Below are 15,419 nucleotides of genomic sequence, written 5' to 3' on the forward strand. Positions count from 1 at the left end.
AGGAGTCATCTTGTTCAACAGTTTTTTTTTTTTAAACAGGCGAGAAAACTGAGGCCCATATAGGTTGTGTCTCTACCAGCTAGTCATTTCCCTCACTATTCTTCCCTTTGGCTTAGGAGAATGTAATTGATTTTTAAAGTCCTTATCCTCTCCTAAATATATCATATGGTATTTATCTCAATTAATAATACTGCAATTTGAGATTATTGGAAACTGATCCGTACAAACATTCTGCCATTGAACAATATTTAAATACTTATTAAGCTAAGTGCTAAGGATCCAAACAATAAAATGAGAGATACTGCTCTCAAGGAGTTTACATTCTATGTTCAGTGGCATGTACACAGTTAATAGTTGTGCTGTGAGAGACAAACGAACCCTGTGATAGGATACTGTGGGAGAGATGAAGAGGTGTCCACAGAATATTTTGTCTCCTCAGCTTCTCTCTTACTCTTGGGAGAAGATCTGGGGTTCCTGCCCTTAGGGAGAGTAGATAGAGCCTGGTGAAACTATTCAATATTTAACACTTAAGTAGTGTTAGAAGGAGTTCTGAGAAGACCAACCCCCTTTGGGCTGGAATGGTCAGGGGATATAGGATTCATGGGACAATTGTGGTATCATTGATTTCGATTAGAGGGCACCTTATAGATACTCTAGTTCAGTCTCATTTTATAGATGAGAAAACTGAAACCCAGAGAGGAAAAGTGATTTTGTCTAAGGTCTTACAGTAGCACATGGCAAAACTGAATGGAGTCAGAGGATCTGACTCCAATATCCATGATTTTCCCCAATATAATACTCAATCTCAACTCTAGAATGATCTGTAATCTCAGTTTTAGGGACTCTAAGGCTAGTGGGTGAGAAGGGAACATAAGTGAGGTCAAGCTTTATTTTTTCTCTCTCTCTTTTTTTTTTTTTTTTAGTGAGGCAGTTGGGGTTACGTGACTTGCCCAGGGTCACACAGCTAGTAAGTGTTATGTGTCTGAGGCTAGATTTGAACTCAGATCCTCCTGACTTCAGGACCCATGCTCTATCCACCTAGCTGCCCCATGCTTTTCTTTTCCAACAAAAGGGGGTCAGGTGCATTAAAATTTTTCTTTCACTTTGTCTTATCTTTTATGTTAAAAATAGTTTTTATTTTGATTTTTACATCACAGTTATTTCTAGATACCTGACCTCTCAGTTGTACTGAAGAGAAACAATTAAGTGAAAATAACTCCTAGTCCCCTCATCTGACAATGTCTACAACATTCTGCCCCTGTAGGTCCCTGCTTTTATCAGAGGAGGAAACTAGATTTCATTATCTCTTGTCCAGGATCAAGATTTATTATTACAATTACTGTACTAATGTGGCTTCCTTTTACTTTTTTTTTTCATTTATATCATTGTAGTTACTGTGTGTATTGTTCTGGTTCTACTTATTTCATTCTGCATTAATTTGTGCAAATCCTTGTTTCTTTGAATGCTTGCCATTTATCCTTCTTTGGTTGTCCTTCATTCTTAAAGAGGACCAAAATGACATCACTACTTTGGGGTGAAGGTACATTGTTACCGACTGTGGTTGATCAGACCAATATGAGCTCAGAACGTTTTACCTCAGGTCAGACACAAAAAGTCTCATCTATAGAGTCCATATAAACATTTGGAGTGGAGATGTCTCTAAATTTGCACATCTCATGTTTCTTTTGAGCTACTTGCACTTATGCTTTGCTTACAGAGCACATCAATAATATTCTATTAATCTGCAAATACTATCTTTCATGGTTATGATTATGCCCAACATTGTGTGATATAGACATTCAGGGATATCAGAGGTTCAGAGAAGAGAGACAGCAGAGGCAGCACTCTAGCAGAAAGAACACTATCTCTGGAGGCAGAGGACCTGGGTTCAAATCCTGTCTCTTTTACCTATGTGACCTTGGGCAAATTACATAATCTCTCTAGTTCTGTTTCCTCATAAGTAAAATGAGATGTTTGGCCTAAATGGTCCCTTAAGATCTCTTCCAGCTCTAAATCTGTGATCCAATGATCACCCTGAAGTAGGTTTTCCTGGAGGCAGTAGGCATTGAAATATGGATAGAATTCCAAAATATATGTAGAAGACAAATAGGGCAGAACCATGTGAGCAAAGACTTGGAGTTAGTTCAAGCATTTCCCAATTTACAGGCTTTATTTCCAGTTCTTTGCTGCCTCAAAAAGTGCAAATATTTTGGTTATCTATTAGACTTTTCTGTCATTAACCTCCTTAGGGGCATGTGCCCAGTAAGGGGATTTCTGGATCAAAATGTATGTACAATTTAGTGACTTTTTAAAAAGTAGAATTCCAAATGGTTTTCAGAATGATCGGACTGATTCACATCTCCACTAACAGTTCAGCCATGTGTCTGTCTTTCCACAGCTGCCCTTAGTATTTATTGTTTCATCTGTTATCTTTACCACCTTGCTGGGTGTGAGGAGAAACCTTGTTTGTTTTTATTTGAATTTCTCTATGTTAGGTCAATGACAATTTGCAGTTCTTTTGAACATATTCAGATCCTTTGATCCCTTATCTGTTGGGGAATGATCTTCTATATTTCTGTCATTTACCTCTATATCTTGGATATGAATCTTTTATCAGTGATATTTAATCAGTTCAATGTAAAAGTAAGAGCATTCTTTTCCTGTTTTGCCTACTGAGAACTCTAGGCTTCCTAGGATTTAGTTACCTTCTGTTAAATTTCTCTTGTAGTATGTGGGAGGGAGTCAAAGGATCATTTGTTTTATTGCCCCTATTTTATAGCTGAGGAAACTGAGGCTCAGAGAGGATGCCAATTTCCCAGTCACAAAGGTGGCTGAAATAAAGTTTATTGAAGGCAGTTGGTATGATTCTAATTTCAATGATCTTCCTCTTCTCCTATGTTCTTCTATTCCTCCAGCCAGTCCTTTTCTTCCTTCCTCCCACCAAATCATGGTTCCACCAAAAAACCTCATTCCTTAGACTTGTGAACTCCTCCTATAAGAGGAGGAAGCTTAGAGGTTAAAAAAAATACTCCTAGAGTTGGGAGATTGATGGGAATCCATGTACATGGGTCAAATGGGACTCTCTCTTTGCTTTGGGAGGGCCAGTGCATCTGGATATTTGGCTTTATATCAGAATCTGCCATGGTCATCCTAACTCCTTAGTATGAATGAAATGAAAACAGTGGACCATCCTTTTCCTAAGATTGGATGGGTCACATTTAAAAGTTGGAGTAAATATTCTCTGGAGTAAAGAGAAACATAAGCTCATTTTGTTGAGAGATAGAAGGGTCTCGAGATGCCACTGTCCAACCCCTATTATTATCAGAAAGCATTTATTAAGTGCCTATTGTATACTGTACTGAACACCCCAGACAGGTGAAATAAGTGCTTTGCCTAAAGTTACTCAGGCAATTAGCTGAGGTTCATACCTAGGTTTTCTGTCTCCAAATGCAGAGAGCCCAAAGCACTGTATAAGCTAAATATCCTTCATGTCTGACATTGAGATGACATATCCTACGATCCTTTTCACTTTCCTAGTTCTGTTTTGGTTCAAGCTGATATTAAAATGAGAGGGATATATTTTTTGTGGTGGTTGTTGTTGTTGTTCCCTTAGGTCACATTGACTAGGGTCGGGAAAGTGACCCAGATGGATACCCTACTGTGGTAAGGGAAAGCCAGCTTTGGATTAAATAGATGTCACAGATAAGTCACACATGGATAACTAAGTGTTGACACTTTGAGCTTCATCTTGAGCTCCCCATAAGTCTAAGTTAATGGAACATAGGATTATAGATTTAGAGCTGGAAGGGACCTTAGAGATCATTGAATCCAACCCCCTAATATTACAGATAAGGAAACTGAGGCCTAAAGAAGTTAGCAGTAAGTCAACAAGCATATATTAAATGCTTACCATGTGCCAGACCCTGTGCTAAGTCCAAGAGATTCAAAGAAAGGCAAAAACATGTTTTCTTTTTCCCTCAAGAAGCTCACATTCCAATGAGGAGACATGTAAAATACTGTACCTCCAAAATATGGACAGTATAAATGGAAGATGATCTCAGAGAAAAGGTACTGCTAAGAGGACTGAATGCCTCCTGCAGAAGGCTGGATATGAGCTGAGTGGTGAAGACAGAAAAGCCTAGAGGCAGGATCACAGAGTATTGCATGGAAATAAAATATGAGACAACTAGACAGGTAAGAAGATACCCAGGTAGTGAAAGGTTTTAAATGCCAAACCATGATTTTCCCAAGTATATACAGTGTATAAGTGTTTGGGAGCCCAGATCTTCCTAACTCCCAAGTTTAGTTTACTATTTACTGCACCAGGTAGGGTAGAGTGGTTTCTGAGGGGTGCTCTGCCTAGCCATTCGCATTCAACCTCAGGTCATTCCTCTGTGATGTGTGCTGTGAGAGTCAGAGAACATGGATCCTGTCCTTGAGCAGTTTGAAATAATTCACAGGTATGAAACAATTAAGCATGCTGCTTTGCCTGTTCTAATGACACCCAAGAATTTATGGTACAGATAATCAGGGATGTAGGAGTTAAGAGAAAGATGCCACTGTGGGTTGGAATAGTCAAGGAAGGCTTCTCAGAGTAGATAGACTTTGAAGGATAAATAGGGTTAGGATAGAGAAAGGACAGGCAGGAAGGAAGGAACTATTAGACTTAGAATCAAAAATGAACCTAATTACATGGAATGGGGAGAGAAGTGATGAGAAGCTCGGCCCTGGCCTGGCCAGATCCCAAAGAGAGGGGAATCGGTAGAGGCAGATGCAGAGTCTAAGGTCTTGAATGCAAGGTTTCCTTTTTTCCTATGGGAAGCAGGTTTGGCTGCAGAGGGGCTGGGGAGGAATGTCAAGATTTCAGAAGTGGGTGAAGTCAGATGTGAGTGAGCTCTGGGAGCCCTTTGCACCAAGACGATGAATCACCAAGGGGAAGTCCTTATCTATGACTGTTGCTTCCTTACAGCAGCCCTGGAGCTGGCAGAGCTAAAGGCTTCAGTTCTGAGATGTTCCTGGCGTAATGGCCCTTGGGGAATGTGCAGGGGCTGGAAGGGGAGGAGGGAGGCAGCTGAGAATAGTGGGAAGGAGTCTGAGGGTGGGAAGGGGGGTGCAGCAGGAAGAGGTCAGACTTATCTTTATCACAAAGGTCTGAAATTAGTGGAACTTAATGCGTATCTCCCCAAATTTTCCCCAACATCCATTTACTGGAGAGGAGGAGAATGGGGAGGATTCTTTTGTCCTTACTCTTCATTTGATCGTCACAGTACTCCATGCAGTAAGCAGAATAGGGATTAGTTCTATTTTATACATGGGGAAAATCCAATACAAAGAGGTAAAGGGCCTCATGAAGCCAGCCAGCAGAACTAGAACCCAAATCTTCTGACTCCCATTCCAGTGTTCTTTCTTCTAGATTCCAGCTGGAAACAGGCATTTGTCACTCCAGATGAGACATTTTGAACTCCAGCCTTTTGCTGTGGCCAGCCATGGCGAAAGTCATTCCCTTTGGCCATCATGTATGTCTTCTAGGTTCCCCCCTACATTGGTGGGGCCCATGAATACCCCCAACCCTACCCATCCTTTAAGGCAAACCTTAAGTTAATCCCATCTTGCTTGACTATTGAAGTATCTAGTGATCTCTCTCTTATCTGTCTGTTGCCTGATAATGTCACACAGTTGGTTTACATGTATGAATTCTGTCTACCCCGGTAGATAGGAGATATTTTATTTTCTTTATTTCTCCTAACTGCCAGGAAGTCAGTAGAGTTTGAATGATTGATGGGCAGTACCTTAAACAATGAGGAGACTACATTTTCTTAAGAGTCACCTTTAACACAGTGTGGCAGTAAGGCTGGGGGTGGGATAGGGAAGGAAGATAGAAGGGATCTTTACAACATGATCTGGGACTTCTAAGTGCCTGATCTACATGGTTTGTTTGATCTGAATTTCCAGTCCTGCTGGCTCTGGTTTCCTCTGAGTATCTGCCTCCCCTTTTCAGGGGACTGGTCTCTGCAGAGAGGGAAGGGGAGAAATGTGGGCATTTTTTTCCTCTCTGTGGCCTCTGTTGGCTAAGCCAAGAGGCAGACACAAGAACCAGGGGTAGCAGCTGCCCCAGGGCTGGAATATACCTGTGGTTATAGACCATTTTCTTTCTCTTTGTCAAGTTGCTGAAAAGGACATTTAATTTGCATCTTTTGTGGGGCTAGACCAGGCCTAGGTTCCTCTAGAGGTGGTCCTGGCTCCTTGGTCCTACTCTCTCAGAGTCCTAACTAGTAAGCCAATACTTTGTGCACATACCTATGCCCTCTCCCTGGGCTTCTGGGAGGTGCTGCTTGGTTGTCCATTTTCAGGGAAGACTTGAGTTCCTGGGACATGTAGCCCTGAAAATGTGGAGGGCAGATGATGTTTTTACAGGAAATCCACACATCTGGAGGGCCAGCTAGGCTCCTCTACTGTGAGGGCTAAGTCGTGGACCAATCACACATTGTCCTGTTTTGTTCTCTCACAGCTTCATGAGGACGGGCCTTTCCTTTTCCAGCTAAATCAGGGTTCTTAACCTGTAGTCCACTTGGACAGGAAAAAAAATTGTATCTTTATTTTCACCAACTTCTAACTAAAGTTTAGCATTTCCTTCAATTATGAATGTAGGCAAAAACTATTACTCTGAGAACGAGTCTATAGCTTCATCAGAATGCTAACAAGGCACATGATGCAAGAAAGATGAAAAAATCCCTAAGCTAGACTGCCAGCCAACAAGCAGTTATTAAATGCCCATTATGTGCCAAGCATTGTGCTAAATGCTAAGGATACAAAGAAAGGCAAAAATGCTGCCCCTGCCTTCAAGGAGCTCTGAGCTCCCTGAGGGAAGAGCCATTTCTTCAGTGAACCTTCATTTCCTCATCTGTAAAATTAACCAAAAGGACTCTCTTGCCCAGAGGTGGGTGGGCAGGCTGGATAAATATATCCCTCCTTGTTCCCCTACCAGAAAGTCTTCCCTTGTAACAAAGATTTAAAAAAAAAAAAAGGTCAGTAAAAGTAAGATGTAGGTAGCACGTCTGGCAGCATAAACAAATTCCGCTCCCATGATCTCCCACCTCAAAAGAAGAGAGGTGACTTTTCTTGTCTTTTCCAGGGGGCCAGGCTTGTTCATTGCAATTACATTATGTTCAGTTTCTAGCACTCTTAGGGTCCTTTTCTGCATTAAGTTTCTTCTCTTGTAAGGCCCCTTCCAGCTCTGACGGTTTCATTAGTTTTTCTTTTGTCTTTCCTCCCGTTCTTTTCTTAGGGTTAATCCCACAGTAGGTACTTACTAAGTTCTGACCAGTTTGTCGATTAGCTTGTAGTTGAAGTTCCCCAGAGCTGCTTTTCTCTAACCTCTCCGGCTGAAGCAAGTCATTGGTGGTCTCTTCAAACCCCCACCCCTCTGCTCAGTAAATGTTTGGTATTCCATGGGACTCTGAATGGTGGATATTCTCCCCTAGCTGGGCCCCATACATGTTGTAGATTTTTGCCAGATAAGGGGGAGATTATCAGTCACAATCAGGGGTGGCTGGTGCAGGGAAAATGAGAGACTTTCCTTTGGCCTCTTCCAGGAGTTTTTTGTTTGTTTGTTTGTTTGTTTGTTTGAGTTTGTAACATCTTAATTTTAGTTTCTCTGGAAACCATAATCCTCATTCCCTTTGCTTTAGGAGAGAGCTCTATTGCCCCCAGACAAAGGGGTGGCTGTGCTCAGCATGGAAGTTTTAAAGGCAGATTGAAGATTAGGTACTTAGTAGATATTAATACTAGTTTTATCCACCTTGAGTAAACAGTATCTTCTAGTTTCCCCCAGGAACCATTTCCCCCTCTTTTCAAGAGTCACTGTCCTTGGGTTGTGAGGATTGAAGTTTAGCTCTCCATGTGTACAGGTGAGGGAAGTGAGATAAAGACCCTGAGAAAGTAATTATTTGCCAGTTTCCTGATTATCGGCATTAACTGCCACTGGAGAACATCCAGTGAATGTCCCATAAAACCTGCTTTTGAATCTTGAGATTCTCAGCACAGGGTCCTTGGCATGGTGTGTGAAACCAGTCTCCTGGAGGATAAATTTTTATGAAGTGACTATGTCTGCACTTTAGTTTCTGGCAAGAATTAATGATTGACTTTTGATATCGCCTAGCCAGTGCATCTAAAACAGGACCAGAATTCCTGTCTTATAGGCTCATAGATCACAGAATGACAAAGTTAAAAGTGACCATCAAAATAAACCCTTTCATTTTACAGATGAGGAGACTGAGAGAGAGAGAGGAAATGGTGATATGCTCAGGGTAACACAGTGAGGCCACACAGAATTGAGGTCTCCAGACTCTGATCCCAGGGTACTTTCCAAACAAACCTTTATCTTACACTGTACTTATATGTTGCTAAAGGTATTTTTTTTTCCTTCGGTAGGATGTTTAGAAGCAGTAGAGTGAGTAGCCTTTGGGCTTTTTGTCCTTTGGACCATGAACCAAAAACATTTGTGAAAAACTATTGTGATCAACATACTAAGTGAAAATTAACTCTAGGGAATTTATTTGGCATTGTGACAAATGTGCAGTCAGTCAACAAGTCCTTCCCAAATTCCGTGCTCCAGGCTTTGTGGTTAGCTATGTTATTTAGAAGTTAAGAGAAGGTATCACACAGTCCCTGCCCTCCATGATCCCGAAGTCTAATCAGGGCAAGGGTTTTTTTTACCTTGTTGTTAAGGACCTGTCTGGTTAAACCTCTTTGCATGATAATTATAATAGTTAACATTTATATAGTTTTTTTAAGGATTGTAAATTGCTATAAATATATTGTCTCAATTGATTCTCACAATGACTCTATGAGGTTATTATCCCCATTTTATAGTTGAGTAAACTATTATTTTCAGAATTATGTTTTTAAATGCAGTTACCTTTTCTGTACCATGGGAATCATAAATATTTGCTCTACCTACCTCTAAGGAGTGTTGTAAGGCAAGTGTTTTGTAAGCCTTAGAGCAAGTCAGTATCTATTGACTATCCTGCTTACCTCACAGACTTCCTGTGGGGACCACATAAGGTTGAGGTCAGTTCCTAAGGGAATAGTGGACACAGGGACTTGACTGTGTCTGTGTTGGATACTTGGAGAGCCATTCAGAGTTTTTAGAATAGGAGGGGACTTTGATGATGGGGGGGAGCTATGTGGTACTCAGGGATCAGATCCCCTTTTCTGGATTCTGTCTGACCACTTTCCTTACCCCTAGGGCCAATACTGTGATATCTGCACATCAGCCAATGTCAACAAGGCTCATCCCATTACCAATGCAGTGGATGGAACAGAACGATGGTGGCAGAGCCCTCCACTCTCCCGGGGTTTGGAGTACAGCGAAGTCAATGTCACCCTAGACCTGGGCCAGGTAAGACCAAGGGAGCATCTCCCCTCACTGGGGCCAGGGCTGATTAGCAGAAAACCAACTTTTTCTCAGAGCCAGGATCCCTGCTAGGGCACATGTTTGTGGGTTTGGGAAGTCAGGGAACCAGCTGCAGTTCAATTCTGGACTGCTGTTTTTTGCTTCATGCCCTCTGAAGGATTTAGTGTTGGACTAAGGAGGAATCTGGCGCTTCTCTTCCTCCCCTCCCCTTGAGTGTACTGTAGCCTGCAGCCTCTGTCCTGTCCTTAAGGGGGAAGGGGGGTGTTTGTTCAAACCTGCCATACCTGGAGAAGAAGTACAAACAACATCCTCCTCCTTCTTCCCCAGCCTCCTCCTAAATCTCCCTTAGCTTCTGTCGAATTTTGTGGACTTGATTAAGACTTTGCTACCTGGTAGTTGTTTTTTCCTCCTTCTGCCTTAGCAGGAATCTCTTCTCCTGCTCCCGTCTCTTTGAAAGCATAGTTTAGCTCCCTGCTTGGTGTGCTGTAGGTGGTCAGCAAACATGGCCAACTTAGCTGGCTGAGGTAAAGAACTGTACCGAACCAGAGTTATCTGTTCTCTGGCATGGGAGGCCTGTCAAAAGGGCAGGTGCTAGCCTCCCCTCCTCCCCTCTTTGAGGTATGAAGGCAGCTGTCCTGAAGCTGTTGTGACTCTGAGTGGGGAGAGCTTGGTCAAAGCTTTGGGTACAGTGCTGCTGCACGTCCCCCCACTACAAGGGGGAAGGGGAGGGAGTATTGACTGGGAAAGCACTTCTCCACTGAATGAGGAGGCAGAACTTGGCTGAGAGCCCTGGGTACAGAGCTTGCTGTCATCACCAAAAGAAGTCTCCACCCTCCGTTTGGCTCACCCTTTCACCTCCATCTGACCACTGGTCTTTCCCTTATCATGATTTTAATGGACTCTTCTGGTACAGACTTGGCCATGGGTTTTCTGGAAACTGGATGAGACCCCAGGGAAATGACAAGGGGCAGCAGATGGAATGCAAGATGGGGAATGGCTGGGGAGGGGGGGACCAGCCTGGGGCAATTGGCAAGATAGAGGTGGAAATTCCAGAGATACCTGTGTGTGAGGGGTTCAGATGAGTCTAGTCTGTGAGTAGCTAGGGCACAGGTAACAAACCTGCTGGGGCCTCTGGGAGCCAAGTTCTTTCCTACAAAGTATGTCTGGGTTTCACTGTCCTGACTGCCTTCTTTGGGCTGTTGTTCTGGTATAATTTGGAAGGGTCACGCCAGATGGGAGACCCCCAGTGAGGCAACTCTGTCCATCCTGCTTGTAACTTTAAGGTAGTGTGGGTAGGGCTGTTCTCTCTCCAGCCTTTCCTGCACAGGCTGACAGATGGATCTTCCTAAAGTATCTGAACATGTCCTTCCCTTGCTCATAATCTCTCAATGGCTCCCATTGCCCAGCAGATCAAGTCTGGACCTTCATCTTGACATTGAATATCTAGCCCTATGCTCTGTATCACCAGCCAAGACAGGTTAGGTGCTCGGTAGGCACTAACCAGTTGAGAGGCAGCACATTAGAATAGAAAGATTCCATCTGAAGGTGGTTGGGTCAGGAAGGATTGGGAGTCAAAAGAACTAAGTTCCAGTCCCAGTTTTGCCTTTCTTGTGTAATCTCGAGCAAGCCATCCCTTCTTCGGGCTTCAGTTTCTCTAGGTAAGATTTCTTTGAACTCTGGCATAGACAGGAAAAGAAGGAAATGTGGCCCTTGCTTTTGGGCCTCCCTTCTCTCCTCTGTAAAATAAGGGGTCTGAATTAGATGACCTATTAGACTCCTTCCAGTCCTGATATTCAGTGAATCAATAGCAAGGAAATATACTTCCTTCATCAAGTCTCCTTGCCTCATCCTGACCATGCTTCATCCTGTCTGTCTCCTTTCATGAGCTATTCCTTCTACCCATACAGACTGGGCAGAGTATGTGTCCTTCATCTTGGGTGATTCATTTTTTCCTTCTCCTGGCCTAGATTCTGCTCCTGGCCCAAATTGGTAAGAAGGGGAGAAAATAGTTTCAAGCCTTGACAAGAGAATTAGGATGGAGTAGAGGGTGGAGTTAAGAGCTCCCGCTACTTTGTTTAGAAAAGGGTGGGGGAGAGACAAGAGTGGAATGCAAACTTGGGAAAGAGTTAAAGTCCATACTTGAGTGCAGGCACTATATATATATGCATGTGTGTGTGTGTGTGTGTGTGTGTGTGTATACACACACGTGTATATACACATATATGTATGTATCTATATGTATATTGCATATATGTATGTGTGTATGTTCTGAATATGGAAATGTGTGGGAGAGGTGTGTGATTCTGGTGTATGGATCAAAGGACTATATAGATTGAGTGGCAAGGGACCTTCGAGGTCTTCTAATCCAACTTTCTCATTTTCAGATGAGGAAACTGAGGCACAGAGTTTAAATGACTTGCCCTAGGTTACACAGGTAGTAAATAGCAGAGCCGTCTTAGGGTTGTTGAGAGGATCAAATGAACTCATACATGTAAAGCACTGTGCAACTTTAATATAAATGCTATATAAATACTAACTTATATTAATACCAATCAAATCAATAAGGATTTATTGAACTTAACCAAGTTCAAGGCACTGTACTTGGCTCTGGGGATACACATGCAAAAATAAAAAGCAGTTACTGCCCTTGAGGGAGATATAACCTGTAAATAGTTAAGCAATGTAAGGTAATTTTAGGAGGGAGATGACACTGATGGCTAGGATGAGATCAGCAAAGACCTTGCCTAAGGAGATGGCCCTTTAGCTGAGCCTGGAAGGAAACTAGGGAGTCTATGCATGCATCTGGAGGTGATTTGTACACTTGGGCATGTTTGCTGGGGGGTTTTGTCAGTGTATATATGACCTCAGATCAGATCTTTAGATTCAAAATCTGAAAGCCCTCACCGTGAGGCAGAAAATAACAGGGACTAGTCATGCTAGTCATGCATGTTTGGTTGACTGATAAGAGCCAGCCCTGGAGAGGGTCAGCAGTGAGAGAGATATCAATGCTTTCCTCTTTTTTCCTTGAGCCCCACATATGAGTGTGGGCAGTAAATACAGAAGGGATCTTGTACCCTCTGTGGCTCCTAGGCTGGTTTGTCATGATGGGTATTTCAGTAAGAACCCCAATTTTCATCATGATTAATATTTGGTTATGGAATTTGTAGCATCATCCATACTCCCTTGCCTAGGGGGCTCTGGGATATGTAGGGAACCTTGAGCCCCTGGGAACATTCTGATCAAGAGAGTAGCACATTGATTGGGCAATGAAAGCATTTATCAAATTCTTACCATGTGACATCCCTGTGTTTGGCTGTGCTGTTGTGACTCTTGAGCAACCCATCTCCTGTATTCAGGAGAGATGGGTTTCTGCCCTCAGAGAGCTATGATAGGGAAACAAATCTAAAACCCAGCGAGCTAAAAATGATATAGGCCAGGATAGAATGTGTGGAAGGCAGGTGCTGTAGGAAACCAGAGAAGGGTGAGCTTTGCGTATGCAAGCTGGGTTAGGCAAAGACTCAGCCTTGATAGTTAACAGCCAGAATCTACTCTGTTGATTTGGTGAGGGCCAATCCCAGGGTCAGTGTGTGTGCCCTTGTATGTATTTAACCAGATGTACATACTGACATTGCCCCACAGCTTACTTTCTTTCAGATCCTGCCTACTGTCTGATATACTTTTTATGTCTGAGCTAAAAATTTCTGTCTACCTTCTGGCTTTGGGAGGTGTTTTGTTTAATTTTTTTTTTGTAAAGAATAGGCTCCTTTGCAGAGGGAAGGAGGTGGAAATCTTACCCTTTGGGAGAGTTTTATGGATCTATATAGTGGAGAATTTCACAGTCAAATTCTGTCCTAATAAACTCATTAGACCCCTCTCCCTCCACCTCTCCTGATCACAGTAGGAGCAGGTAGGTATAGTCTGTGTATTGAGCCTCAAATCAATCTTTTATTCTTCAGCGTTTAAAGGAAAGAAAGATTCTTGTCTGTCTGTGGTTCTATAGGTGTTAACCTGCTTAGGGGCAGATGGCTTGGTGACATGACCTCTGAGGTTATTTTGATGCCAAGCTTAGATCATTAAGCTTCAGGGATTTTTAATGAACTTGCTTCCCCTAAATATAAATTATAAAAGAATTTTTTATGGTTGGCTTTGGGGGTTTGGGAATTAGAGGAATATGGAGAGGCATTATGGTAGGCGTGGGACAGCTAGGTGGCATAGTAGATGGAGCGCTGGGCCTAAAATCAGGAAAACCAGAGTTCAAATCCACCCTCTGACACCTACTGGTTATGACCCTGGGCAAGTCATTTAACTCTTCACCTCAGTTTCCCTAACTGTAAAATGGGGATAATAATTACACCTACCTCACAGGGTTGTTGTGAGGAATGAGGTAATATTTACACAGTACTTAGCACAGTTCCTGGCACGTAGTAGGTGCTTAATAAATGTTTATTTCCTTCTTTCCTAGTAGGAAAAGCACTAAATTTAGAGTTCCATTCTCAGCTTTGCTCCCTACTATCTGTGTGACTTTGAGCAAGTCACTTTTCATCTTTGGTGCTTCCTCATTTTCTCTATCTATAAAATTATATTATTAGATTACAGATGATCCCTAAGGTCCTTTCTAGTGCTAAATCTATGTTTTTCTTATCAAAAGAAATGAAGTTGGGCTTGTTTGGAAGACACAGACTGAGACATAATTCATCTATCCATTGACAAAAATAATTAAGTACCTACTGCGGGGCCCACAGCCATGTCAGGAACTTTGAGAGACAGAGAAGTATATGTTATAGTCCCTGCTCTGCAATATCCCTTTGTGGGAGACTTGTTTCTCTATTTAAAAAGAGTTAAACATAATACAAGGCATTTTGTTCAATGCCCAGAGTGACCAGGGCAAGCTTCCTGGAAGAGGTGGGACTTAGTTGAATAATGAAGGATGGATAAGATATGGCTAGAGAAGGGAAGAAAAAGGGAAAGGGGGAGGTTCTCAGACAGGGGGGCAGCGGTTACCAAAGGTATAGAAATGTAAATACAAATGCTGTGTTTCGGGAAATAGGGAAGAGCCTGGTTTGGTGGATTGTTGGCTACATGAAAAAGGAGGGGACAATGTGGAGAAAGTTGGGCCTATGTTGTAGGTTGGGCCTTGAATGCCAGCATGATAAGGTTAAACAGTTGATATTTTATTCTGTAAGCATTTGGGAATCAGTTGAGATTTCGGGGCTGGAAAGTGACACATTAAAGTAGATTAATCAGGCAGTATTCTGTAGAATAGCTCAGAGAGGATACTCTGGAGGCCAAGATATCAGTTTGGTAGGAAAGAGCACAAGATTTAGAATTAGGAGGTCAGGGTTCAAATTGAAGCTCTCACTTTCCTCCTCTTTAAGACATGAATGTTGTCCTAGGTGTCCTCAAGGCCTTTCCAGCTTCCAATCTTTGACCTCTTCCAGCTCTGTGGCCTAAGAAGGCATGAGCAGGAGCTGAATTCCAGTGGTGGTCATGAATTAGGAATGAAGAGGAGGGGGTGTGAGAGATGTGTAAAGGTAGAATGGGAAGGTCTTGGTGACTGACTTAGATGTGCTGAAGATGTTTCTCAAAAGCCTGCCCTGATGGCCTCCATCCTGGGCTCAGTCAGAGGGAACTTTCGCTGAGCTGGTAGGTTATTGCTTCTCAATCATGCTGGGCTGGGTTGACTGGAAAGAGGAGGGAGGGAGGAAGCCTTGGCTGAATGCTTCACAATGGCCTGTCTCCATGGTGATCCCAGGGTGGCTAAAGCAGGTGGGCATGGAGCCACTGGAGGGGGGGAGGGGAGAAGGGAGAAGCTGGTAGGGCCAGACAAGGCCTGACCCAGCCTTTCCCAACTGAGCCCACTTTATTGGTTGACATTACAGCCAAGTCTTTTTTTCTTTTTTTTTGGTGGGGGGTGGAAGGAACACACAATAAAGACTGACAGGATATTAGGAACTGGTAACTTGAAAGATTAGAGTGATGGAAGAAAGAACCCTAAGACTGAAAG

The 15,419-nt window shown here is 42.8% G+C and overlaps 1 protein-coding gene across 1 annotated transcript in view; it reads left to right on the top strand.

The window, feature by feature from the left end:
- LAMA5 (laminin subunit alpha 5) overlaps positions 1-15,419 on the top strand; it is a 119,667-nt gene that overhangs the window by 2,770 nt on the left and 101,478 nt on the right. Inside the window, exon 2 of the mRNA XM_027850165.1 lies at positions 9,248-9,400. Coding sequence (XP_027705966.1) covers positions 9,248-9,400 — 153 coding nt within the window. The remainder of the gene's footprint in view (positions 1-9,247; positions 9,401-15,419) is intronic.

Source organism: Vombatus ursinus, unplaced genomic scaffold (genome assembly GCF_900497805.2).
Source record: "Vombatus ursinus unplaced genomic scaffold, bare-nosed wombat genome assembly UNPS02000580.1, whole genome shotgun sequence".
In the NCBI taxonomy this organism is placed as follows: Eukaryota; Metazoa; Chordata; class Mammalia; order Diprotodontia; family Vombatidae; genus Vombatus; species Vombatus ursinus.